Source organism: Mesoplodon bidens, assembly GCF_964165515.1.
Source record: "Mesoplodon bidens genome assembly, chromosome: 2".
Classification (NCBI taxonomy): Eukaryota; Metazoa; Chordata; class Mammalia; order Artiodactyla; family Ziphiidae; genus Mesoplodon; species Mesoplodon bidens.
The window spans coordinates 134,208,500-134,236,499 of record NC_138177.1 but is presented as its reverse complement, the minus strand read 5'-3'; the positions used below and the strand labels follow the sequence as shown (position 1 = coordinate 134,236,499).

Here is a 28,000-nt window from a genome sequence, read left to right as displayed (position 1 = left end):
TTAGAACTGCCATTTTCACCTTCGCTTTGGTCATATTACTGCAAGCTTAATACTCTTAAGGAGCACTTCAGTACTTTAACCAAGCTCAACGGAGCAGGTAGTGCTCATGCTTTGGGGGGTACTGGTGACAAGTAGAGGGGAAGATGCCTGGGGAAGAAGCATCTTACTGCCCTTTAGTGTATGGGGAATAATAAAGGGGGCAGTTAGGGATGCTAAATATCTTATAATGCTCTGGATACTCCCATCTAATGAAGAACGAATTTTCCTAAAATGCCAGTAGTGTCCCTATTAAGAAAGGGCCTGGGGCTTCCCTGGTGGCACAGTGGTTGGGAATCCGCCTGCCGATGCAGGGGACGTGGGTTCGTGCCCCGGTCTGGGAAGATCCCACATGCCGCGGAGCGGCTGGGCCCGTGAGCCATGGCTGCTGAGCTTGCGCGTCTGGAGCCTGTGCTCCGCAGCGGGAGAGGCCGCGACGGTGAGAGGCCCGCGCAAAAAAAGAAAAAAAAAAAAAGAAAGCTCCTGCCAGACTGTTCAGTCTCATCCCTTTGGAATCGCCTTTGAAATATTAGGTGCCTAGGCATAGCATCAGCTTAATATTAGGAAGTGGTACCCACTGCATTGGTCTCCCATGTCTACAGGTACTATGCTGGGGTCTCTGCATTATTTCATTCAGTCCTTGCTCTAGCAATAGAATAAGAAGCTGGGGCTCAAAGTGTTTGCATAGCTTGCGCACGTGGAGAAGGGCTGGGATCTGAGTGCACGTCTGCCTGGCAGCAAGGCCTAGGCTCTGTCCTATGCTGCCTCCCTGAGGAAGAGAGGCGGCCCACTTCTGTCTAGAGGTTGGCTGCCATCCAGGTGTGGAGAGCCATATGTTACCTCTTCTGCACAGTAACTGCTGCCTTCTTTATATCACTGGCAACCCAGTAAATATCTGATAATGATAAGCCTGGCTACGTAAACTTGTGGGTACACAACTGGCCTGTGCTTTGAGTGTTGGGCCACAGAGTTCATGGAGGTGAACCATGGCCAAGCAAGAAATTTATAATCTCCTTCATCTTTTGTCTACATCAGAGCTTTGTAAATGCAGTGTCCACGTCCCTTAACGGGCTCTCAGGTGAAAACATAGATATCAGCATTGCTCCAAGCTTGTTCTTTATTAGAATTCTTTATTACCTAACTTGAATGACAAAGCCACATGAGTTCTGAAATTGTGGTTCTTAGTGGCATTCTGTAATTCACTGTTGGTCCCCTCCCCAACATCTTTACTTGAAAAAATTTTAAATTGGAATTTCTTTACAATAAAGTTTATTCAAAGTCTCAACTGATAGAAAAAAAAAAAACAACTCGTAACTTTTAGAATAATTCTGTCCCTCGAGTGACAGCTAACTCACAGCTTCCACTGTTAAGTTGGCCCTGCTTTAAGCTTGCACATATGAACAAAAATACAGTAAATTAAGTAGTAGTCAAGGATGGATCAAAATCATATGTATGGTGAAGATGTAAGAGGGAAGTGGTGTTAAAGGATACAAATTGTTTTCAGAACTCGTGGTTTTAATGGTACTGATATGGAAGAATTAACCTTCCCACGGGGTTGTTCGGTGAAGGACACTTCCCTTTGACTATAAAGCTGGAGTTTCAGTTTGCGTAGAATCCACTGAGTCCATCAGCTGGTGGGAAGGAAATCTACTGTAGTCAGATCTGCAGGTCAGGGGTTTGTATGTATACACTGATGACAGTGATGCTTATAATCATGTCGTCATCTGCTGAGCCCTTTCTCAGTGCCTGGCCTGTGGAGTAGATATTCTTATCCATGCAATTACGGACAGTGCCATGGTTGAGAGCATGGGTTCTTCAGTTAGATTGCTTGAGTTGAAATCCCAGCTCTGTCAATTACTATCTGTGTGACCTTTGGCTTAGATGATGTTCTGTGCTTCGATTGCCTCATCTATAAAATGAGGACGGAAGAGTACCTACCTCATAGCACTTTGAAGACTGTAAGAAAATAACACATGAAAAGCTGAGAAGAATAGCTGGCACGTAGTGAGCACTCAGTAAACATTCACTAGCGTCACTCCATTGTTATTCTCCTACCCACAAAGAAACTGTGCCACTTTCCTCCACTTCACAGTGTTAATCCTGCTGGTCTTTGGGGACGGTACAGGACATCACTTCCCTTCCATGATGCCTTTTTTTAACCCTCCCAGACTAGTCTAGGACCCTCCTCTGTGCTCTCAGAGTCTGCTTCTACTACCAGGGCCTTTATCAGGTTGTATTGTAATTGTCCCAATATTGGCCTGCCTCCCCGACTAGACTGCAAGTACCTAAAGGTCAAAGATATACACCCCAATGACTCCCATAGTGCCTGGAACAAATAGGTATTCAACATATGTTGTCTGGATAAATTAATGAAAGTTTAATTAGCTTATTCAAGGTCACAAAGCTGGTAACTGAATGAGAACCATGTCTTATAAATATAAATAATAAGCTATGGACAACATTCCCCTAATAATAATAATAATAATAATAATAATAATAAAATATTAAATTATGATTCAAGACTGACCATTACAGAATATTGTCCAAATTTATTGAAGCTCTACAAATTTTGGTCCTATCATCCTTTCAAACCTTTATCTACTGGGCATATATACCCAGAGGAAACCATAATTCAAAAAGACACATGCACCCCAATGTTCATTGCAGCACTATTTACGATAGGCAGGTGATGGAAGCAAACTAAATGCCCATCAGCAGACAAATGGATAAAGAAGATGTGGTACATATATGCAATGGAATATTACTCAGCCACAAAAAGGAATGAAATTGGGTCATTTGTAGAGACGTGGATGGATCTAGAGACCGTCATACAGAGTGAAGTAAGTCAGAAAGAGAAAAACAAATATCGTATATTAACGCATATATGTGCAACCTAGAAAAATGGTACAGATGAACTGGTTTGCAGAGCAGAAATAGAGACACAGATGTAGAGAACAAACGTATGGACACCAAGGAGGGAAAGCGCGGGGGATAGAAGGGGGTGGGGGGATGAATTGCGAGATTGGGATTGACATATATACATTAATATGTATAAAATAGATAACAAGAACCTGCTGTATAAAAAATAAATTAAATTAAATTAAAAAAGACAACCTTTATCTACAGTAATACTTGCCATCTCCCCTGGTGCCAACATATACACTTGGCTGCCTAGCCATAGGGTTATCCTTGTTGATCCCCATAAGTTTGATCACTTGCACTCTCATCTTCTCTCAGACAGTTGTCAATATTTATTGAGCCTACAATGTAGAGGCCTGTGATGTTCTATGGATACAGAAATGAAATCAGAAGGTGATGACATTTGAATTGGGTCTTGCAGAGGTGAATCCAGTCTTCTTACTAGTTCTTCTTTGAAAGGTATTTTTGCTAAACTGAAGACAGGGAATTTGTTAATATTTGTTCCAAGTTCATCACCTAGACTTAGCTCATGGATTGGCATCAACAGATTTGTTGAATGAATGAATCAGGCTGTAGAGAAAACTTTAGGTTTATAATTAAAGCACCTTAAAACAACAACAACAACTACGTTTAACTTCTCCCTAACCCTTTTGATAGTAGCTGGAACCTCAGAACTCGGCCATTGAGCTTACTGATTTTGTCAAATGATTTACTATATAACAGAGCAGAATGCTGTTGGCTTCGCCAGCTGTGTCCAGAAGAGCTCCATGTTCAAATTAGCCACAAAGCATGCCCCTCGTGGTATTGTTGCTAATGGTGACATTGAAGACCTGAAATGCCTACATTAGTGAAAAATATATTATTTGGTGCCCCTGACAGTTTACATCTGAAAAGAAAGTGCTTTTCTCTGTGTTGGTTTTTGAGGGAGGAAACGAAATTAAACACACGGAAGTATATGTACAGGTATGCATGGATGCACACAGGGCTCCCACCTGCCCTGTGACTGTTCTGCAACCTGGGAAGATTTTGTAGCTCCCCTAGTGTTAGGGGTAGGAAAGGAGCTAATGGAGTGCACCTTGGTGATCACAAAGCAGAAGGACTTCCATGCCACAGGTACTGGGTAGCTGCCCTTGTCTCTCACTTTTGGAAAAATTCAATAAAGTATCAGAATGATTAAAGAAGAAAATGAGAGAGCTGGAGGAGCTGCCCTCCTTCAAAAGAAACATCTGAGACAAAGGCACTCATTGCAATTCCTGGTTGGTTGACAGCATGTAGCCTGTTGTTGCTTAGTTTGGTTTATTTTCATAGTGTAGTTGGTTTGGTGCTAGCAATAGGGACTTGGGTCATTTTGGCCCTTTGTCTCTTTATTTCACCTACATCCTTTTGCTGAGAGCAGAGAGCAGAATGAATGTTTATTTTCAAGCTTTACATGTTGCTTCATATTTCTGTAGAGTCTGTGGACTTGAGGTACAGTGACACTGTCATGAACAAACAAACTATTTGTGGGGTTCCTGGGAGTTTATTAACAGTGAACGTATCTTCTCGGCAACAAGAGGAGATCAGAGAGGCTTGGCCAATATGTCATTTGAAATCAAGACTCTTCCAGAAAGGCCAAAATGTGTTTTATATTTATGGACCATATATATGAGAGCCCCCCAAACAAAACAAAAGTTACAGTATTTCTGATATAATATAAAAAATCAAATTCTAACTGTAATATCTGAAGTAGATACTTGGATAAGGGTGAGGGGTAGAGGGCAGGACTGAGGAGGAAGTGAAATTTCAAAAGAATTGTAAGAATCAGTCCCCGGCTTACAAGAGTTTGCATTCTAATTATAGAGACAAATAAGTCAGCTCAGTAGTGGGCAAAATAAGGTAGTATCAAATACCTAATGAAATTTGTAAGACAGTATTTATACACTAGAGAATATTTTTCACCAAAGGACCAAATGGCCCCCCTTGAGGGGAGTTCAAAATGTACGAGGGCATTTTTGGTTCTCACAAGGAGGGGATGTTGCTGGCGTTCAGTGGTGCAGGCCAGGGATGCTAAGTGTCCTACACAGTGTACAAGGTAGTTCTGGACATTGGAAGGAATCCCTCTCAAAATGCTGATAACCCTGAGGAGAAACACTGCAGAAATTCGAAGAAGAACTCAGTGCTCTGGCTTAGCTAAAGACAGGTCTAAGATGTACCTGGTTACTCTGCAAGTCATACAAAGGTTCTGTTTTCCCTAAAATCAGGAAAATGGCCTGCATCATGAAGGGCTTCAGTGATCAAGGTCAGTAAAGGGAAACATGTTCATCATTCTTCTGCCTAAAAGGACAGATTCTTTTAGCATTGATTTAAAGCTATAAGGAATTAAGACCCTTCCTCTAGTGATGCTTTCTGATGGCTCTCTGTCTATGTTGAAGTAAGGATCTGAAGTATGGAGGCCCTGGATTGAGGGTAGTTCATTTCAAAAAGGTATTTCTACATTCGATGTTAATATTGCTTATTTTGTAGGCATTTTTATGCTATCCGAAGGATTTTAATGTTTAAAAAAGTTTAAATAGTTTTCATCTGAAAAATACTGAAAAACAAAATTAAAATTTTAGATACCTGTTTTCTAGAACATGCAGCTTGCATTTAGTTACCAATAAGAATTTTTAGCAAACCAAAATTCTTTAAATAAATAAAATGTAACTGGCAAAATAAGTGTGCCATTTTTCATTCTTTCCCTAAATACTCCTAAATATTGTTTATTGAAAAATTAGGTAAAACTTGATCTACTGGAAAAAAATTGACCTACGGTCCATTTGTTGGTTGAGTCTCTATTGTTATCACCCCCAAGATATGAAACCAAAATTTGTATCCCCATACCTAGGATAATGCTCGGCCCATGTAGATAGTTAAGGTGCATTTAAAGAATAAATCTATATTTAAAATTACTTTAGGAATTATAAATAATTATATTTTTACAAATACTCTGAATAAATATATTTATAAATAAATATAGGAATCAGATTCCTAAAATTTGCACTCAGTTTATTTAGAACAATTGGGAGACTAAGTACTGCTTTTATCTCACTTTAGAAAAACGAGAGAAATACTAGAGGATTCGTTTTTAATAAGTTTTTTGCTGCTTGCTTTAGAAAATAATTTCATTTCCACTCAAAAATTCATTATAAATAAAATTATATCATCATTTTTATTTGTATACACAACTTTTATATGGATATTACATTATTTACTATTCCACATCAAAAGAACATAGTTATTCCTACCTGTTTCTTTAAAAATTTTTCTATCTGATCAACATCTAAGATATAAAGAATAGATTTATTATTATAATAATAGCTATCATTTTTGGAACACATTCTGTGTTCTAGGTTCTTGGCCAAATATTTTAAATACATTATCTCATTATTCCTAGCAGCAATTTTAAAGTAGGTGCAACCATTAGTGCCATTTTACAGCTACAGAAACTGAGGCTTAGGACATTTGGGATTCTGATTTCTGTAATATTTTCCCTACTACTATATGATATGTAAATAATACCTTGCAAATATAATTTTTGAAAGACAAGATGAATGGACATGTTGCCATATTGATCCCTTTACAAGAGAAAAGACACATTGCAAGTTCACCTTGGTTTATACTTAGCCTAGAGTGTTTTGTTCTTCTGATCACCAACAACTAAAAACTATGAAACTGAGTATGTTTGATAATTACTTATTTTACATTAGATAGATAACTTATTTAAATGCAAAAGTAAGTTCGAAGAAGCTTGATAAGTGAGGCAGAATTAGCTTCCTCTTGAGTGAACTTTCAAAGCATTGGTAATAACTCGCTAAGAAGAATGGACACTGGCAGGTTTGAATCCTTGGTTGCAAGCTGACACTTTGAGGGAATGTTCTTAGCAAAACACTCACTTCAAGGGAAATTAGGTCAGGCTTCTGGAACATTTATCATGTGTACCTGTCACCAGCAAGACCCAGTCCTTAAAGTGAACTGAGATCACAAGCAATGATCCCTCCTGCTCTGGGTTGCAAAGGACACTCTAAACCAATAGTTCTACAAGTATGTAGAACTTGGCAGAAACTCCCATAAAACTGAAGCCAACGCCCATATAGTTGCTGTGGGAATTGAATTCCTTAATACTCTGTTTATAGAATTTTGAAACAGCAAATGGATTCGGTCTGTTCTGAAAAACAATCTGTCCCGTGGCTTGTTTGGAATAACATCTAGAGTTGCTATAGAAGGATGTAGGCAGACAACCCATGTCTGCTTTGGAAGTCAATTTCACCAGCCTCTGCTTGTCTCACACCACACAGCCAGGCTGGTTTTTGCCCAACTCAGGGTATTATTTGCATAAAGGAAAGGCTACCTTCTACTGAAGCTAAGGAGTTGCTCATTTGATATAGAAACTAGAGTCATTAGCAAAATCCAGAGCTAGAGAAATTAGCAAAATCCAGAGCAATGGAAGGTAAGATAGAGTGTATGGTAAAACCAAAACAACATAAATGAGTCATAACTCAGTGTCCTTTCAGTAATCATGTGGCATCATTCGGGTGGTTTCAGAACAATGTCAGCAGTATGGGGATCCCGCATAGGAATTTGAGATTGCACCTGCATCAGGTTATGTACATTTCAGCTCAATGAATGTCATTCATTGAGGGTCTTATGGATCAAAATAACCACATTCACCAAGCAGTCAAATCTCTATATCTACTAAGTTAAGTTACCTTATCTTTGAAAGGAAGTAATTAACTCATCTTTTTCATAAATTCTTGTTGGGTAAACATACCTAAAGATGTAACAAAAAATTGCTAATTTATATGTGAAAATGGTTGAAGAAAAAGGTGATATTATTAAATGTTTGTGTAGGAACCTACCTTTATACCCCAAGAAGAATACAAAGAATAAATGGATAAGAATAAATACTTCATTTCTGTGTTCCATTGTCATACATATAGTGAGGACCCACCATATGCTAATCACTGTATAAATGGTGGAATTAAAAAGATGAGATAGATACAGTTCCTGCTTTCATCAAACTCTCATTTAAGTTGTGTCTGTGTGTGCATGTGGTGTGTGTGTGTGTGTGTGTGTGTGTGTGTGTGTGTGTACAGCAGATCCTTAGACAAAAAATAATGATACCCTGCGTGAAATGCCAGAGGTTATTTTAAAACTGAGAAGTCAGGAACTTAAAGAAATTTTGTCTGTGAGAGGTAGCTTGTGAAACAAAGTTTTGTTTTTAACTATGTCCTTAAGAAAGATGGGGATGTTATAAATGCAAGCCCAGAAGATTTGAGGGGCTGAAGGGGGAGAGTAGGTATGGAAGAAATCTACCAATGATTTCTTGCTGGAAGAATTAAAAAAAAAAAAAACTTTCATTATCACACTCTATTAAGCCAGGACCAGGAAACAATTTCTAATCAGCACTCTGATCTGGGCAGAGATTGTGCAGCCTTTTGTACCAGGCCTCAGATCTGTGTTCTCCATTCACACATGCTCACTTCCAGCTGTTGTCATTGAAATCCCACATAATCTTTCAAGGTCAAAGGGCAGTCACCCATGGCTGCTGCAGTTAAAAGGTTATGCTGATTTCTGTTGTCAAATATTGGCCCTTTTCTCTTCCAATCACTCCCATTCTACTTTTTCTAACAAGAAAAATCCAGGCTAGAATTGTATTACATGACTTTAAAGTCTTAAAAGTGTTCCCCCATTGTGCTAACACGACATGGCCTGAACAGTCTAATTCATTCTGTTATATTTCACAAAGAATTTTCTGCTACTTCTAAAATACTTTGTGTTTGTGCTGAGCCAGCGAACTTCAAAGTCTAGTGGCCTGCACAATTTGTGGCATGGCGTGGTATCTGCAGAAATGTATAATATAGAGCCTATAATTTAATAAATGCTGTGAATTATGGCATCAGTAGCTAAGTAATTGCTGGGTGAGTAGGAATTGCACAAAAAAATGACTTTAAAAAGGATGGAAGCTCTTTGTATTTTGTGGTTCTCAACATTAAGTAATTTTATTATATATTTAGAAAATGGCACCTACCTATTTGTAATTTTTTTTTTCTTTTTGTAGTCTTGGACAAGTCATTGCAAGAATCCTTTTAAAATATATTGCTTCAGTTCATCAATGATTTTTCTTTCCATCCTTGGTGAACCAAAATCAGTGTTAAGTGTCTTAAAATTAGCACATGGCCCCTGGTCATTTTCTTTCCTTGTCATTGCATGTGTCCTCAGGTGGTTTAGCAAGCAGGGTTCTCTGTGAATGTTTTCACAGCAATGCGAATTAAACCTAAAAAGGAAGAACAGAATGATGGGCATTAATTTTTTTTTTTCTGTTTTACATCCATAAACCAGGGTAGCCCTCAGGTGATACAGTTTCATGTCTGTTTCATTTAAGATAATCAGTTTCTGATGTACTCAGAGAATGCATTTCCTTATTTTTTTTTCCTCTAGTATATGTAAGAGTTTATAAGCAGAAACTGAAGCTATTACTAATAGCTTGATCTGTTTGCAGATTAATAGTTGTTACTGTCCAAGTTCAGAGAAAAATTTGATTCAGAACAAAGAAACAATAAGGTTGCTTAAAAACCCCTTTTAGTTCAAAACCAGGTTAATTAAGAAATACTTTTAAGTTTATGATACATTAAAAAATAACAACATTAATTTTCAAATATTTATAAAATACTAATCTTATTGTGCTAATATACTGGAACTTACTTTTTCTAACATGAAGCAAAATTTTCTTTCTTTAAATTTTTTTTTTTTTTTTTTTACGGTGCTTTGAAAAATAATTCCCTAAAGCAAGTGTTTCTCTGTTCTTGTACAAAGCTAATTTGTTGTTGGGTCCACTTGCAAAATATCTATTTCTGCTTATTATAGGTATAATATATGTATAATTCTAAATGTTTAGGGGCAACGGGGAAATTAATTTGCTGACATGACAGAAGAATGAAAGGAAGAATATTTAGCCTGGGGGAGAGACTGGGGCTGAGGGACTGTCTTCATATATTTGAAGGGTAGCAAAATGTAAGGGAGATTACATTTATTCTGCCTGTTCCAGGGGCTAATGAGGTGAAGTTATAGGAAGGCAAACATATTAATGAATTATTTTTTAAAAATCAAACTTCATTATTTTATTAGTCTAAAATTCTTTATGACACAATGATTACTCCATTACTAGATGATCTTTAAGATCCCTTCATTTCCAGTTCATTCTGTGATGTCATGCATCCAGTATTTCTAAACATACAAATAGGTAAAAATCTTTTTTCACTTTTTATTTAGGCATTTTGATATCTATTAGACATAGTCCTTTAATTAAATGCTTAATCACTTGAAACTCAAATTCATAAACCCTCTTTATGTAAAGTCGAACCATGAAATTTAATTTAATGAAATACTACTCTTCCCTTCTTAACTGCAGGAATTGGTAAAAAGATGTGATAAGGCCTCTGGGCTAGATTGGATAATCAAGTCTCTAACATTATATTTGTTGGATTAAAATGCAATAAAATTCATTATATAAAGATAACTAAACAAACCTGTGTCCTAATCCTAATTCTGCCACTAGCTGTGTGACCTTAGGCAAGTCAACTTCATTGAGCTTAAGCTTCCTTTTCTGTAAAATCAGAATATTGCCAACTACACAGAGTTGCAGGAAGAATTAGAGCTAATATGACTAAAGTGCTTAGCAGAGTGCCAAACACGTAGTAAATACTGAATAAATGAAAGCTATGGTCTTGATGAAAATTAATGCTACCTAGAGTTGTTCTATGGAAAAATTTTTCAGCTAGGTAGCTTAACTTTATAATACCTGTTACCAGCTTGATCCATTTCCCTAATTTTAAAGTGATTGCAAGTTAAGACGTGGAATATCCTTGAGGCTTGCCTTAAATGTGTTAATTAGCTCAGAGAGTTCAGATTCTGCTTTCCCCTTGGCACATTGGTACATAAACCAAATGGGGAAAATAGGAAAAGGAGCAGAATAGTGTATTAACAGAACAACATTTGCCAAAAACAAATGGTATCCTTGTCAAATTATTTAGGAAATCGTGAGTTAAATGGTATTAAGAAAGTTTGTTTATTGCGGGAACTTTCAGAGGCTTTAATATGTAATTTTTCCTCATCATTCTCCAAGGGTGGGTGTGATACTGTTTTCTGAACTTATTTTACTATGGAAATCTTTATTTAATATGTATTTGTGTCTTTGTTTTTAATTCGTTTGTGGTAGAGCATTTTGGGGGACTATTCTACCTAGCACGGTTTGGGAAGTGCTGATATGAACCCTGATATGGAGGATGGAACATATCAGTATTTGGAGAAGAGCAGGTGGGACATCTTGGCTGCAACACAGAGAGTATGTATTTGGGTGGTATTGGAACTACTACCTGAAATGCTGAGAAGGTGTATTAGAGGCCAGATTTTGAAGGGCTTTAAATACCTAGCTAAGAAATCTAAACTTAATTCTCAAAGAAATCATGAAATACTGATGGCTTTATTATCAGACAAAACACACCAACCATCCATGCGTTCTCTCCCTATGTGCTAGTAGATTAAAGTGGAGAGAAGATACCTAGCCAGCATCACAAATTTCACAAAGGGCCTTACAGAACATTTAAATAAATAAAACACAATAAAGAGTATTGGGGAGTGTGGTATATTTGTAAGCTCACGCTCAGTTTAAAAACTTTTGTATGCAAAAAAAAAAGTTAGTACTCTGCTAGCCAAGCAAAATGTGTTTGCAGACTGAAATTGGCCCTTGGGCTGCTAATTTGTGGCACTTTCAATTCTAAAGGGAAAGACTGGCACTTATGTTGGTTAGGTTAAGTACTAGGCTGCTATTAACAGAGACCAAAAAAATAAGGTGGTTAAAGTACATTAAAATCTACTTTTCTTTTTGTAATTGTTCCAGATGACAGGCTAAGTTGGCAGGGGGGGTTCCACTTCACACCGTCATTCAGGGTCCCAGCTTCCTCTGTCTTATTGCTTTCCCATCCCATGGGCTCTGTCTTTGTCTGCAGACCAAAGTTTTAAAATTCGGGCTTAATGGATCGGTAGAAATATACCTCCACCCCACCTTAAAAAAAAACAACAACCTGTTTTCTAAGATATTCCAAAATACAAGTAGAGAAGGAAAATGTGACTGGACGTAAGCTAAAATAATTTACATTGTGCTTTAGCGGGCTACTAAATAAGGGTATCTCAAGGCGCTCATCTGAATCACTGAATCAATATTCATTACACACCTAGAACCAGAGATTGTTCTGGGCCCTGTGGGCATTGTCAGATCAGGAGACACAGCCTGCTCTTACCTGGTTTGTTGTAGGAGTGCTGAAGGGCAACAGGAAAACAAATCACTGTCAAATAAAGAGAAAGAGCCTATGACAGAAGGCAAGTCAAGCTGAAGCTCTACTCAACAGTATTGACCGAGCACAGCTGCTAAGTATGGACTGAACTGGGGGGACGGGGAAGAGGAAGGAGCCACGTTCCCTCCCCTCACACGGCTCATAAGCCAATGGGGAATTCACCGAAGGAGGAATGAAAATTCCAGGGAGGAACACTTGATGAGGTCACCTTTTCTTTAGGAGTAGGAGAATTCTGTGAGTTCTGTGAGAGCAGTGTCTTCGGGATTTAGCTCAGGGTCTTCATGTCACAGACAGTCCCAAGTACTTATGGAATTGTAGATGGCCTGACCATGAAGGAGCTCTTTTCTCTTTGAGGAGCCCAGACCCAAGCATGAAAAGTCCCAGACATTGGCCTGGCTTACCAGTGACGGGACCATGTTTACCGTGGGAGAATAGACTAGAGATACACTCGTCCCCACGCATCCATATGCGTGGATGTTGGTTCCAGGACCTCCATGGATACCAGAATGCTCAGATGCTCAAGTTCCTTGTGTAGAATGGCACAGTTGGCCCTCAGTATCCACAGGTTCTGCACCCCCTATACGGAAGGCGGGCTGTACATTCTTTGTGGTGAAATGACCTGTGTATTGCAGTTGGCCTACATCTACTGGCCAGATGAGGTTTGATAATTTAGAGCTGAGGGCCTTTGCTCTTCCAACAGGACAAACAAACATACCACCTCATGTATAAACTTTCCTCCTCAGATACATTACCTCTGTTTCATGGACATTTCAACTTTCTTTAAAGACCAGCCCTCCAGATGGTTTGTCTATTCCTTCCCCAACCTCTGAAGGTTCTGCAAGGTTACCTGTGTCTCTGCAAATCGAACTTTTTTCCTTTAAGAGGTAGATAGATGTGCAGTCCCTTCATGAGATACGATTTGGTTCCCCTATAATGCCATTTTCCATAATAACTGCTGATATCATCAAGGTAAAGAGAGATGCTTCTCCTAACCACCCATAACAGAATTTAGCTTTTTATATTTCTGCCTCTCTAGAAAGCCTAATCTCTCCCCGCTGTGAGTATGACTGACTCCAGGTATTGAAACCTGTACTCTAATTGGAAATTCATTGGACAAGACTTCAGTGAGGGAACGATTTTAGCCATTTTATCTAAAATGAGAAAGAATCTGCTCCTTATTTCAATGTCCTATACAATTGCTCCTGAACAGTAGTTCAGAATTGGAGAGAGTCAGATCAGTGTGCAGTCTGGCTTTTCACCTAAGACATACTTAACGGAAGTATATGTTTTGCACTCATTTCTGAGAGGCCCTGTTCAAAACATAAATCTTGGGACCTTTTGGGAATGTTTAATCAGCTTTCTATTTGAAGATCTTTTAATGCTAACATCTGAATTCTGAATAACGTACTTGAATTTGCCTTTTTATTGTCTTTTCTATTTTTCTCTCATCTTGCAATAAAGTAGAACACCAAGATTGGTGTTATTTCCCTGAAAGTCATTTTTGTGATTTGGTTTGTGTTAGTAAGAAGGAAATACTAATCTGCTCAGGTTTGCTTAGTAATTATGCTAGCTGTGTCATTTTTTCCATCATTTCTCAGGTTTCATTTCTCGTTGCTATCTTCTTCTAGAGTTCATCACTGGGTTTCCAAGTAATTGGTGAAGGAACAAAACCAGTTTCATAGTCATTTAAAGTTACATGGAGTGTTTACACTGGCCTTTCCTTGGGGACATATTATAAACATGAAGTAGTCAAGGCTATCTGATAATCTCATGATACTGTAAAGGGATGGTTGCTTCAGAATTTGTGAAGTAATTCTACTCTTTATTGTTATTTTTCTGGTTATTGTACATTGACATATATTTCATCTTCTAAATTACATATATTCTATTAAAATGGCCTTAGGGGCTTCCCTGGTGGTGCAGTGGTTGAGAGTCCGCCTGCCAATCCAGGGGACACAGGTTCGTGTCCCAGTCTGGGAAGATCCCACATGCCGTGGAGCGGCTGGGCCCATGAGCCATGGCTGCTGAGCCTGCGCATCCAGAGCCTGTGCTCCCCAACGGGAGAGGCCACAACAGTGAGAGGCCCGCATACCGCAAAAATAAATAAATAAATAAATAAAATAAAAATAAAATGGCTTTAGGAGGCAGGTTGCTGGAAGGGGAAGGAGGATCCAATTGTTATTTTTGCAGTGACTTTCAGGGTGACACAAAATCCTAGCTTTAGTGTGGGACTAGATGTTTTTTAGCCCCTTGTGTCCATTATATAATGCTGCCCTTTATCTCTGTTTTTATTTGGTCTCCCAAAAATATTAACCATAATCACAACAATAGGACAACCCCAGACATTTCTCATCAGGGAAACTGATAGCACCATCTCAATTGGAAGCTTTGTCTAAGTGGATTGCCCATCCTGTCCTTGTCCTGTTTAGTTGGGAGGAACTATTTGGATAGTTCATTTTAATAGTTTTTAGGTGCACGTTGGCTTGATTTCATTGCCAGAGGTGAGAGAGAAAAAGAGACAGAAATAAGAAGTTCTGTTAACGTTTTTATAAAAAAGGAAAGAAAGCATATTGAACCCAATTTGAGTTGCGTTCATTCAGAGGCATGTCTGGAGTGCGTACTGCATACCAGACACTGCGTTAGGACCTGAAGGGCTGGAGACGCAGAAGATGCTCTCTCTCCCCGCAGAGGGCTCACAGTCTAATGTGAGAAAAAGACAAAGTTACAATTCAGTGTGCTAAGTCCTAGGTTAGAGCTTAGTACACCAGGAGAATATTGAGAAAAGAGAAAAGAAGTCTTCGCCAGCAGTGGGGGTAACCAGAGAAGGTTTTTGATAGAGATGACAACAAAGCTGAGATTTAAAGGACAAGTAGGAGGTGGACAAACAAAGGGTATGAAGGACAAGGCATTTCAGGGAGGAGCATGTATTCCCTCAGGCCAAGAGGTAGGGCTGGAAGAGAAAGACAGAGATAGAAAATGAGCCTGAAGAGGGAAACAGAGGGGGTGTGGAGGTCTTACGCCACATGAAGGAGTTTGTACTAAACCCTGAACACTCTGTGGGGCTCTTGCAAGATTTCTGACAGGACAGTGAGCTCTGAACACATTGCGTTTATCTCAGATTCCTCAACACCTTGTTCTTTTCTACCTCAGGGCCTTTGAACATGCCAGTCCCTCTGCCTTAAGAGCTCTTCCTCCTTCTTTTCTGGGCTGCCTCCTTAGTATCTTTCAGATGTCAGCTCTTAAGAGAGACCTTCCCTGACCACTGTTTCTAAAGCTTTTCTTATTTGTTTCCCATCATGCTGGTGAGAAGTAGGAAGAGCCAGGGCCACAGTTGGAAGGGAGAGATGGAGATGTACATGGAGTGAAGAAACAGTATGAAATGGAATCAGTGGAGATTCGTTAGACATGGGTATTTGTAAGAGGCAAGATTCAGGGATGACACCAAACACAGAAAATGAGATGAACAGTGGACGGTTCATTGAAGTAGGGAATTCAAAAGAATAAGAACAGGTTTTTGGAGAGAAGAAAAGGAACTCGGCTTTGGACATGTTGGGTCTGAGGATACCCGTGAGCTATCTGGATAGAAATGTCTAATAAACATTTTGATTTATGGGTTTGGAGCCCAGGAGAGAGATCTTGGCAAAAGATAAGGATTTGAGAGTCACTGGCCTATAGATTCATTCATGCACTGATTCAACAAATATGCACTTACTAACTGCTGTGTCCCAAGTATTAAATACAGTGGTGAAGCAAGCAAACATTTTTCTAGTTTCACAAGTATCACGGTCAAGCCTGGTAGCTGATATCATGGAACTAAAGAAAATAACATAGGGAATATATATGTAAGGAGAGATGAGTACAAATGCTGGCGAACACCAATATTTAAGAGGTGGACAAAAGAAAAGGAACAATCAGGAGAAGATGATGGTTTGAATGGATGAACACTCAGATTTCCCCCTCCCAAGTCCTTATGCTAAACTAAACTAAGTTTTCAAAATAGATTGGTTGCTTTTTCCGGTGGCAGGATTAAAGTACGTTCACATTCGCTCTGTTCAGAAATTCATTTTAAGTCATCCTTAAAATAAGGAATTTCACAGGTTGGAACTGAAACAAGTATCAGCCCGCAAGCAAGTGACGCAGACAGAGATGAGCAAGAGCTGGAGATCAACCCAGATTTTCCCACTCAGCTCTGAATTTCCTTGCTATTGTTATATGGGTCTTAACTCAAACTTAACATATGTTGTGGTTGGATTTCCTTTGTTATAGTCCGTGGGATAAATGTGATGTTAACGTTGTCACAGTAGAAAGAGATATTATGCTGTTTTGCCAAGACTTCGTTAGAGATATTTATTTATTTGTTTGTTTGTTTATTTTTACTTCTCAGTTCTTTTAACCCAAGAGGCAACACCTCAGGCACTTACCAAGTAGAAGTCAACTACGTACCTGGGTGTGGGTTGTTTTAAGAGGTGAAATTTCTTAGGCACTTCTTCAAATGAATTTTGCCTTTTTAAAAAAATTGTGGTGCATATACATGATTCTTTTTTTATTAAGATATAATTGGCATAAACATTCTATGAGTTTCAAGTGTACAACACAATGATTCAATTTGTATGTATTGCAAAATGATCACCACAATAAAGTCCAGTTAACATCCATCACCACACATCGTGCCATTTTATTTTAAAAAAGCAAGTTATGATTATTGCATATTCTAAAAATTAGAGCTGCTTCATCTAAAATATCATAGATTGTTTGTTTGATATAAAAATTGACTGAAAATTGTCTTTTAATTCTCAGCCAAAACATCTTTCTTATACAAAAGTCCAATGTAACCAAAAGAAAAAGAATAATTTGTAGGTCCATTTATTATTCTACAAAGCATGGTGATTTTTTTTTGCATGTGTTTATGTGCATGATATTTAACAGATTTATTGGTGCATAAACTATGCCACAGGTAAACTTGCTTCCTTTTAGTAGTGGGCAAAATCTTGCTTTTATCAATGACATAAATCTTATTTATGGATTGTTTGTTGTACATTCAGACTAGTCCAATTTCTTACATTGCATTTCTTAAAGGTATGTTTCTTATTTCAAAGAACACTTATTTAAAAAAAAAATCCCTTCAGCCAACTACTTTTCCTTGACCCTAATTTTAAAGCAGATTACACTAGCCCTATAAACAGATCCCTCAACTAGATTCTACCTGTGAGACTCAGAATCAGAAAACTTTAGAGGCAGAGAGGGAAATGACATTCATAAATTATGTATTCCTTGCCATTTATAAATATGTTCCTGTATATTCCATAAAAATAAGCAGTTGACAATTAGATGTAATATCAGATATCTTAAAGGAAATTAATTATATCCAGCAAAAATAAAGCAGATACAGAAATCAAAGAGTAAGTCGTTTTGAACAATTAATTTATTATCTTTTCTCAAAAAATAAGGTTCAACCCACCCCTCCACAAAAAACCCTTGTCTCAAAACAAATATAAAGTTTTATTTGTGCTCAAAAGAATTTGTGTTTATGTTTCAAGGTTTGGAGCTTGTCTTTTGCAGTCTGACTTCTTAAGGATTCAAGCTATGGTGCCTGTAGAAATGAAGGGGGAACATCTTTAAATCTTGTTTGGTTTGAAAGAATGGATAGCTAATCCCTATCAGATGTTTCTTTAGAGAACAATGTTTAAAAACTGTTTGGGAATTTAGCTATCCTAGCTGATTCTTAGGTAGGCTGTTTTCATCCCAGTTGTGGAGGTCTCAGAGGTCAGCCAAGGTAACCATTTATTTTAAATCGTCTTTTGTTTCAGATTTCCTGTTGAACTTTTTTTTTTAACCATTTCAAAAATCACCCAGTTGTTGTGTCGTAGCTTTCCATAACCTCCAGATTCAAAGATTCAAACCAAAAAACCATCTATGTAACTAAATGACTATACCCTCCTACGTGACTCTAACTAGAGCAGAATATGAAATTAGACTTCACATTTTTTAATCACAATGAAACTAATATTTGAAATTCTCTTGTCAGATGTCTTCTATTTATGACACTTCGCTTCTTTTGTTTTTGTTTCCCCAGGACATTTGGGCTTCCAGGACAGTTTTGTCACATCAGGGGTTTTTAGTGTGACTGAGCTAGTAAGAGTGTCACAGAGTAAGTATAATTTTGCTTTGATTTGGTACAGATTTGCCTTGGGTTTGTGCTTACCTTTTGCCTAGGCCTCCTAAAGACATAAATACCTTTCAGAATCTCCTTTTCATACTCCCACTGGAAGAATTTTGCCACGTAGTTTGTTTGACAGCCAAGAATTTAAGTCAGGAAAAATTAATATCATTTTAATGTGAGACAAAGGGAAAGAACTGAAATCCTGAGTGTCTCACATAGTCCCTAGTCTATAGTGTGAACCTGTTTTTAAAAAATTGAGGCTTCCTGGATTTCTAAGAAATTCTGAGTTTTAAAAGAATTTGTTTTTGACCTTTAAAGAATGCTAATGCCCTTAGCATGAGTGACACCGTGCAGCATGATCATTACCAGCTTGTCAATAATCACCAACAACAGTGAATTAAGAGTACCTGTCACCACCCTGTTCCATTGATCAAAGGGTCATTGATTGTATTTTTGCCATGACATAATCCAGACAGTCCAAGGAGAAAGTATAGGATTCTCCCTCTCCCTCCCTCCACCCCATGTAAACACCCCCCCCACACACACACACACTGTTGCCTTCCCACAGAAACATCTCTTTGTTTTTATTTAAAACCATACCTATATTACCCCTGAAACTAACATAATGTCATACATCAATTATACTTCAAAAAACTAATAATAATAATTTTCATCACGCTTCAGACAACTCTGCAGGCCTTGAAAAGATCATAGGCCTTAGGCATTGTGCCTATTGTGCTTAATGGATTAAAATAAAAGTTTCTGGCTAACATTAAAAAAAAGCGTATCTACAATGACTATGGTGTTCTAGGTCCCAATACCAAGGAAAAATATACTAAACATTAAAATTTTATTTTTTATCCCCCTTCAACTTCAAAATACCACTGGTGGATAAAATTTACATTGTTGAAATTGGTTTCAGGCTGCATCAACTTCTTTGTGGAATGAGGTGGAGTAAAAATAAATATTTTTATTTCAAGTTCATACCCTCCATTCACTGTATTACAGTCTTGCAAGCTTGACCAAGGAAGCAAGTCAATCTCATGACAAGATGTCAGGTCAAGCAAGCCAAGCCATCCTGATCTCACAGGCTCAGGTTCTGTCTGTTCTTATTTCTTAAAGATCCAGAAAGTGGGATACAAGGTGTGGGCAGGGGATCTGAGGGTGGAGGGAGAATCTATCCACCAAGCACTGTGCTAGGTTTTCATGTATGTTACATAAAATTAATCCTTGCGATAAACATGTGAGCTTAAGAAATTACTCTCATTTTTACAAATGAGTTAAATCGAGGGTCTAATTAAGTCATTTTTCCAAAGTCAAACAAGTGGGTAAAAGGTTAAGCTAAGTCTGTGTAGCACTAGAATCTGTACTCTTAGACTAGCCCAGAGGATCTTGAAGAAATCTACAACCTGAGACTAGACAGGGAAAACAGCAGGAAGGTAACCATGGGTGTTAGAATTCTACAGTCGGGAACCCTTAGTTAATGCTGGGATGTTCTGGTGTAAGGGGTCAGAACCCTAAAGAATGAAGCATTATGAGCAGCAAGTTATGACTTGGAATGGCGAAGTTGCTGCCATATGATGAAGTGTGCTTAGAGTACCAACCAGCGAGCTGGAGAGAAGATTGCCTTGTTAACTTGGAGGATATATACTGCCCTAGCATAGCTGATGACCCAGTTGTTTGCCATAGACAAATAAAAATGCATTTGTATGTATATTTTTTTACGTTTTTAAGATTTTTAAAAGGTGATCATCATCGTACATTTTTCTTGCAATTTTAATAATGATAGTAATATAGAGTATATGTATTAGAGTATAACTGTCCTAATGGCATTACTGGGGCATACATTCATTCATAGAGCCCTTACTGGGATCTAATCATAGCCTTAATGAGTGAAAAGAAAACCCTTTTAAGATTGGTGCACAAGACCTTTTTTATTCTACCCTTGCTACTGTAATACGTACGTTTAGTCTTCATTACTGTCAGTGTCCTGAGGCCTGGGGTTTTGTATGTGAAGGCCCACACTGCTCAGAACCATCCCCAGAATCTCATCCTTCTTCCACTGTCTCTATGTCCCTTTAAGGTCTTCTATCCCAAGCCTTATCAGTTCCAAACTTGACTAGATTTCCATTCAGTCTACCACACGTGGTTGCCAAGGGAATTCTCAATCTGCCTTCAAGATTGCCAGGGGATATGGCCAGACCACACACTGAATCTACAGAGGGACCTAGTTTGTTTCCTGTCCCTGTTTAGAGGGCTGTGTTGCTGCGGCCTGGCGTAGTGAGCATCCTTCGGCTCTTGAATGCTTTCCGATTCTGTACACTGCTGTGTAATTGCTCTAGGACTCACTCACACATGCCCTCATGACTGAAACTGTTGGGCAAGAGTGGGACTGGGCTGTGTCAGCTAAACCATGGCTTCTGGCCAAACCGCCATCCAGAGCACCCTCTCTCCTGCAGATCTTTTTTTTTTTTTTTTTTACGCAGGCCTCTCACTGTTGGGGCCCCTCCCGCCACGGAGCACAGGCTCCGGACGCGGCTCACGGGCCCAGCTGCTCCGCAGCATGTGGGATCTTCCCGGACTGGGGCACGAACCCGCGTCCCCTGCATCGGCAGGCGGACTCTCAACCACTGCGCCACCAGGGGAGCCCCCTCCTGCAGATCTTTAATCCAGGTTTGTTCAGGGTCTGTGTCTCAAGATTGCCTTGTCTGATGAGGGAAGGGTCCCCCAGCTCATGTTTCCTCACCCACACACCTTTCTGAAAGATGTAACACTCAGACCACATGATGGAGTCAAAATCCTTAACCATTCCTTACGGCGCTGCCCACCTCCCCACATTAGAAGAGCTGAGCATCCATTCTAGAGGTGCAGTGGACACTTTTTCCAGATAAGTGGGGCTGGGGTGCATTCTGTAACCTTGAGATAGAAATAAGCTAACTGGCATGTAAGTTGATTAAATGCATAATGTTAGCCCTGGTAGGAGCATAATGTAACATATGAAAAATTACAGTAGCCAGCATTTATCAAGCATACACCAAGTACCAGGCATTGTGCTAGGCACCATTCAGTCCTCCCATGGTTGCTGTTATTGTCCCTTTTTATAGATGAAGGAGTCGGTGATGCTCAAAGTTAAGAAACTTGCTCTTTTCACTTTACTGTACTCAGCCAGCTGCCTGTAGACATTTTTGTCACGACCTCTCCTATAACTGCATTCTAGAACTAAACAATCCAAAGATTCTGTGCTTTTATTAAATAATCATTTCTTATTAGAGTTGATAAACTTTTCAATTGTTAATATGTGCATCAAAAAAAAAAGTTTCAATGATTTTCAGGTAAACCAAAACAAGTAAAATACTTAATTACAATTTTTTTTCCTGGATTTGTTTTCAGGTTTGATTTTTTTTAATGAATAGACTTTCAATATCGCTTCCTCCCCAGTTTCCTCTATGATTAACATCTTTCGTTAGTGTGGTACATTTATTATAATTGGTGAGCTGGTATTGATACATTATTATTAACTCAAGTCTGTAGTTTACATTAGGGTTCATCCTTTGTGTTGTACATTCTATGTGTTTTGACAAATGTTTTACAGTATCATACAGAATAGTCTATTACAGTATCATATTATTACACTATTACAGTGGCATACAGGATAGTCTCACTTCCTTACAAATCACGTGTGCTCCAACTACTCATTTTCCCACTCCCCCAACAAGTGATCTTTTTACTCTTTCTAATAGTTTAGCCTTTCACCTGGATGTTTCTAATGGCCTCAGTGTCTTAGAATTTCTTCCACTGTGCTGCACATTTCTTCTTAACTTCCTCCTGTCTATCCCAGACCCACCCAGTCCCCCCAGTCACACCTGGGACCACATACGTGGCCCAGAAATTTCACACTAATGGTGGCCTTAGCTTGAAAATTTTCCCTCTTTCTGGATCTTTCGAATTCAGTTTTTAAATTTGCTAATACAAATATTGACATTCCCGAGGTTTCCAGTTCGTTTCTGTTTTTAGTTTTCCTCCTTTCAAGTTTAATAGAGGAGGGAGATGCTATTTCAGTATTTCCTCATGAGGATTCACTGAAATAACTGTGCTAAGTTTGTTGATTATAATCGTGTTACTACAGGGTGGCCATGGCCGAGAAACTCAAGAGAAAGCTGCTGGCTTAGCCTTGCACATTCAGAGGTGAGGGTCAGGCGACAAAGTTGCTTGACATGAAATCATCCTGCTCAAATGCACGGGGCTGTTGGAATCAGGGCCTCCTGCTGCAGTCTCCCACCAATTCCCCTCTTACCCTTGCCTCCTGCCTGCCTACCTTTTAATTTTTTTGCATCATCCAGACTCTGTGAAAGGCAAGAAAGGAGAGTTCTGTTTCTCTTAGCAGCGAAGAGAGTACTGTAGCATAAAAGTAAATGTATATTCATTCTCCTCCTACCTTTTCCCCCATGTGCCAGGACCATCTGAAAGTAGTTCTGGTTATTTATTACTTTGTTCCGGGGGAAGGAGGGCGACATACAGACCACTAGACACGTTGCCAGAGAGAGAGAGAAGTCTTCTCTGCTCTGGGGGAGGGGGTTTATAAGTGCTAACGATGAGGTTCAGAATCATTAAAGTTGTTTTAGCATAAGACTGTGAGGAAAGAGACAGGAACCATCTGTTGAAATGGCTCTTACATGATGCTGCATTTTCAAACAAAGCCTTCTAGAAGCATTTTCAGATGGGTCTCTTTCCCATGAAGTTGCTACAAAGCGAGCCCACTCTACTGGTGGCTAAATTGATGCTGCTTAGATAGCTCTCTGTCAGCACCCTCTCTTGTTTATTTTGCACCAGTGTTTTCCTCAAAGTGTGTGCTTTGAGGCTGTCAAATATCCTTCCTGGTATGCACCCAGAAAATCCTCCCGAAAAAATCCACCACTTCTGCCCATATCCTTCTAAAGTGCTGACTCTTTTATTTGAAGTTGGTGGAGTGACTCTGAAACCTTAAATACTTCACTGGGAAAGAGGAAAACCGCAAATACACACAGGCCATTGTGACTCTGGCCTGACGGGTTCTAATTTTCTAGCAGTGGTTTGTACACCCGAGCTGGCTGCAAGGGTTAAGTAAACTTCGTGGCTGGGTATGATTTCATGGCCCTGGAATTTTGAAAAGCCAGGGTTCTCAGTACACTGTGGCCAGCCTTAGAGTCTTTGGGTGTGAAAACCACTCTCAGTTACCCAGACTCATTTTGGGTTCCTGTTGCATTGCTGCAGAATCTATTAAAGTCCAGCAGCTGAATCGTCCTGGCTCTGCCACAAAGCTGGGCTGCTGGGTGGCTACAGGATTCCCGAGTTGTTTGTCAATGGAGAGTGGGAGTGAATGGAGCAAGGCATATGCCTCAGCCTGGCATGAGGTGGCACCCTAGTGGCTGTTTTCTGCCTTAGAAATGTGCACTCTTTCTGTATTCTTACACGAGAATTGTCATTAAGATCCAAATTGCAGTTCATTTGTAAAATTCTTTCTTAAATCTCTAGGTCCATTGTGTGTCTCTGGGGGCCCATATCCACACCCTTGGATTTTCTGACCAGCAATTTAGTAGGAACTATTGGCAATAGTCTAACCTGCCGTGATGGCGCTACTACAACAGAATTAACTCGGCTCCCAGGTACAATAAGGAAACGAAGATCTTTGGTAGGGACAAGCCCAAACTTGAGAATTACGAAACGTTCCTGCAGAGAAGGACTCATGAGGAAATTGGTGTAGGATAAGGGATTCCGGATGTCCCAGTCCTCTGGGGTGCCATTTATTTGCCAGATTTTAGGTCTTTGTTAAAGTGGAATAGATTTGAAACTTTCTTTTCTGAATAGGTGGCCTGTTGGTTCACCTTTGATCATGGCATTGGAAATTATTTTTAAAAATAAGGCTATATTCTTATGCAAGCTCTTCTTTCGAAAGAAACCATTTGGACATGAGCATTAAAGGAAGAAACAAAAAGATTATAATAAAAAATACACTGCAGACCTAGCATGAACAGTGGCTGTGACCTTGCCTCTTGTTTGCCATTACACAATTCAATGGCAGTCCACTCAAACTATGCTCTCGATCAATATCCTATTAAAGCAGCACAAAAAGTCTCCATAAACTTAGTGGTTAGCTATGTTTATAAATGGAACTCGGCATAATTAGATGGTCAATAGCAGGCTCTACTAGTAATTTTAAAATGAACATCACACATTTTCTATCTGCAGAAGTCAATGGCACCTCTTCCAGAGTAAGGGGATCGTGTGCAGCAGACAAAAGAGTAGGAGTCCCTTGAAAAAAATCATAATGCCGATCTCCAGAATGCAGTTTTTCAAGAAAACCTGTTACATTATGGAATAGAAAATACTGATTGGCCTATATATTTTTTCATTGGCCCGTCTAAGCCACCTTATTCTGAATATATTATGACATTGCAAATGTTTTATTTTCTAGTTTTAAGCAACCCCTCATGGAGAGATAAAATAATAAATATTGCCATACTCTTAGGAAGAAAAATACCAGTCTGGCTGGCTTAATTTAGTAGGTTTCCTCTGCTATAATTCAATAAATTTTCAAAATAAATACTGAAATTGAATTACTTCAAAAGGATGTTTTGTTGTATCATTTTTTTTCTTTTAATTTTCTTGACATATTTGGGGTGACTATTTGGACAGTAAAGCTGGCAACAAATGGAATGAACTGGCAGTAGCAGAAATTTTCGTCAACTACTCTTTCTTCTGAATCCCGGCTCACAGTATGTGTGGCCAAACACGGTATTTTTTTTCTGTCCTACTCTCCTCACCCACTAGAGAAAGAGCCACATAAAGTAAAAGGTGTTCCCACCCTTACCTACGAATTGAAATGTGCATATACCTTGTGTTTGGTGTGGGCTCTGGCAGCTGTGTTATGACCACCATGTCAGCTGAAAGAGAGCTATGATAAGAACAAGCTTATGACATCAGCAGACCCATCAGCCAATGCTGTGCATGAAGGTCTTGTCCTTTCTGTTACACTCATACCCCTACAGCCTTCCTGCTTAGAGCTGGCAGTGAGTTCTCACAGCAAGATTTAGAGGGCCTCTTGTTTTCTTTTCTTAGCTGAAGCTCCTACTAAATTTACCAGACTATGAACATTTTTATTGTAAAGGTTTGACTCAGGGAGAAGCAAAACACATAACACCTTGATGTACATACTATTTTGTTATCACGATCTCTTTTCATATATTCATCTATTTCTCATCTTTTCTAGGTAATTTTTTCTTTGGATAATATATTATATAAAATCTATATGCAAGATGGCATAATGGTTATCATAAAATAGTCCAGGATAATAGATTTGGGGATCTGGCCTTACCAAGTGACTTTGGGCAACATTTAACCCCTCTCAGATGTGTTCTCCTGATAGGTCCCCATCATTTATTCAATCAGCAAAGATTTATTAAGTAAGTACCAATTGTGTGCTGGGTCTAAGTCTGAGTGCTGGAAATAGAAACACCTTTCAGGATTGATAGCTAGTGGGAAGCAGCCCCATAGCACAGGAAGATCAGCTTGGTGCTTTGTGACCACCTAGAGGGGTGGGATAGGGAGGGTGGGAGGGAGACGCAAGAGGGAGGAGATCTGGGGATATATGTATATGTATGGCTGATTCACTCTGTTATAAAGCAGAAACTAACACACCATTGTAGAGAAACTATACTACAATAAAGATGTTTAAAAAAAAAAGAAAGAAAAAAGAAACACCTTTCAGGAGTGTTTCAAGGATGAAGTGAGAAAGTGTCAAGAGTCTAGTACATAGTAGATGCTCAACAATGGTAACTACTATGATTATTATTGAACAAAGCCTCTGTCCTCGATCTTTCACTCAGAGCGGATCCTTGAGCTGACCACACTATCAGCAAATTTATTAAAAATGTGTGTGTGTGTCTATATGTGCTGAGTGTGTGTGTGTATAAATTAAGAAGGACTGATTTTAGAATTCATGTTCTAAAAATCAATTTATTACAAGGACCATTCTAGTGACCCTTTCAGAGTTAGTAATTCCAATAGAAAAAGAGCATGCCAATACTAGGTCTAATTCATCTGCTTTAGGAAGCCAGAAAATTCTTATTCCACACGTTTTGAGCCAAAGCCTATGTTTCTGCATTAATCTTGGAATTTCTCTTCCAGGGTATAGAATGGATAACAAGATGTTTAAAAATTCTCGGTCTAACGTTGACACGTTAACAACTTTTTAAGTGGCCAGCCACACCATGGTTATTTTTATCAGAGTTTTTCAAAGTATTTGGTTCTATAGTATTTGAAAATTTTGCTTTCTCTTACATTATGGATGTAAAAATTCCAGTATGCTGGAGGTCATTACTGCCAGTTGGTTTTTAGTAAATCTTCATTTATGCACTCATAAGCCTCAATTTTTAAAGAGTAGATATTCATATCCAGTAGGTAACATTGAGGAACTAAAAGGCATTTGGGGGCTTTCCAAAACCCTGACACAAGAAGACTGCAAATATTATTGAGATTTTGGCTGGAATATATTGTCCTCACTATAACTCTTTTTTTTTTTTTTTGCGCGGGCCTTTCACTGCCGTGGCCTCTCCTGTTGCGGAGCACAGGCTCAGGAGGCGCAGACTCAGCGGCCATGGCTCACGGGCCTAGCCGCTCCACGGCATGTGGGACCTTCCCGGATTGGGGCACGAACCCGTGTCCCCTGCATTGGCAGGTGGACTCTCAACCACTGCACCACCAGGGAAGCCCCTCAGTATAACTCTTACTGACTACAGAGACTGTTGCTGATGACCCTATAGGCATGTCTCGGATGAGATTGAGGGGGTTCAGACTCAGAAAAGCAACATATTAGGTCAAATACTGGAAATTGAGTTAATCCAGTATGTGATTGGTGTGAGGACATATTAGCACCCAAAATTTTTCAATAGATGGAGGAGAGAAAAAATTAAACAGTTCTTGGTGAAAATATTGAGAAGTATTGCAGACAGCTGGATTTGTAGGTTGTTGAGATGGGACTCTGTTGACATAGTTTGGTTTCCTAATTGCTAATGGTCAGATAGTCCCAGTGCACTCTTGGTTAAGGGGCTTATGTTTAGAAGCCCGTCCTTGGTTTATAGATCATTGTGGTGAAAAGACCTCTTAGGCTATCATATCTATTCCCTGTCAGAGAAGACTTAATCCCATGGCTGAAGCTGTATCATATACTAAACGGGTACCACATTTGACCTCAACCAAAAAGCTAAGAGATGATACTCTAAAATGCAGAAAATCAATTTCAGTCCCAAAGGCAGAAGCCACTAATGCAAGAGATCTGTCAGCATCGCTCACCCCACTGTGGGTTGCTCTGCAGGTCCAGGTGTCAGGCCCTTCACCCAGTGAAGCACTGCCTGCCACTCTAAAGACCTGGAAAAACAAAGAAGGGAGGAGGAGGAAGAGGAGATAGTTGTTTTGCCTGTTAAGTGGTAGTTGATAAATATTTCTCTATTTAAATCTTACTGAATTCATCTCCCCAGTAACC

The 28,000-nt window shown here is 39.1% G+C and overlaps 1 protein-coding gene across 4 annotated transcripts in view; it reads left to right on the top strand.

Annotated features, from left to right (window-relative positions):
- Positions 1 to 28,000, top strand: part of NFIA (nuclear factor I A) — a gene marked incomplete at its 3' end in the record, with an annotated part of 385,446 nt that overhangs the window by 218,053 nt on the left and 139,393 nt on the right. For all 4 annotated transcript variants that reach the window (XM_081258348.1, XM_081258349.1, XM_081258347.1 and 1 more), the window contains exon 4: positions 18,397 to 18,471. In XM_081258348.1, coding sequence (XP_081114474.1) covers positions 18,397 to 18,471 — 75 coding nt within the window. The remainder of the gene's footprint in view (positions 1 to 18,396; positions 18,472 to 28,000) is intronic.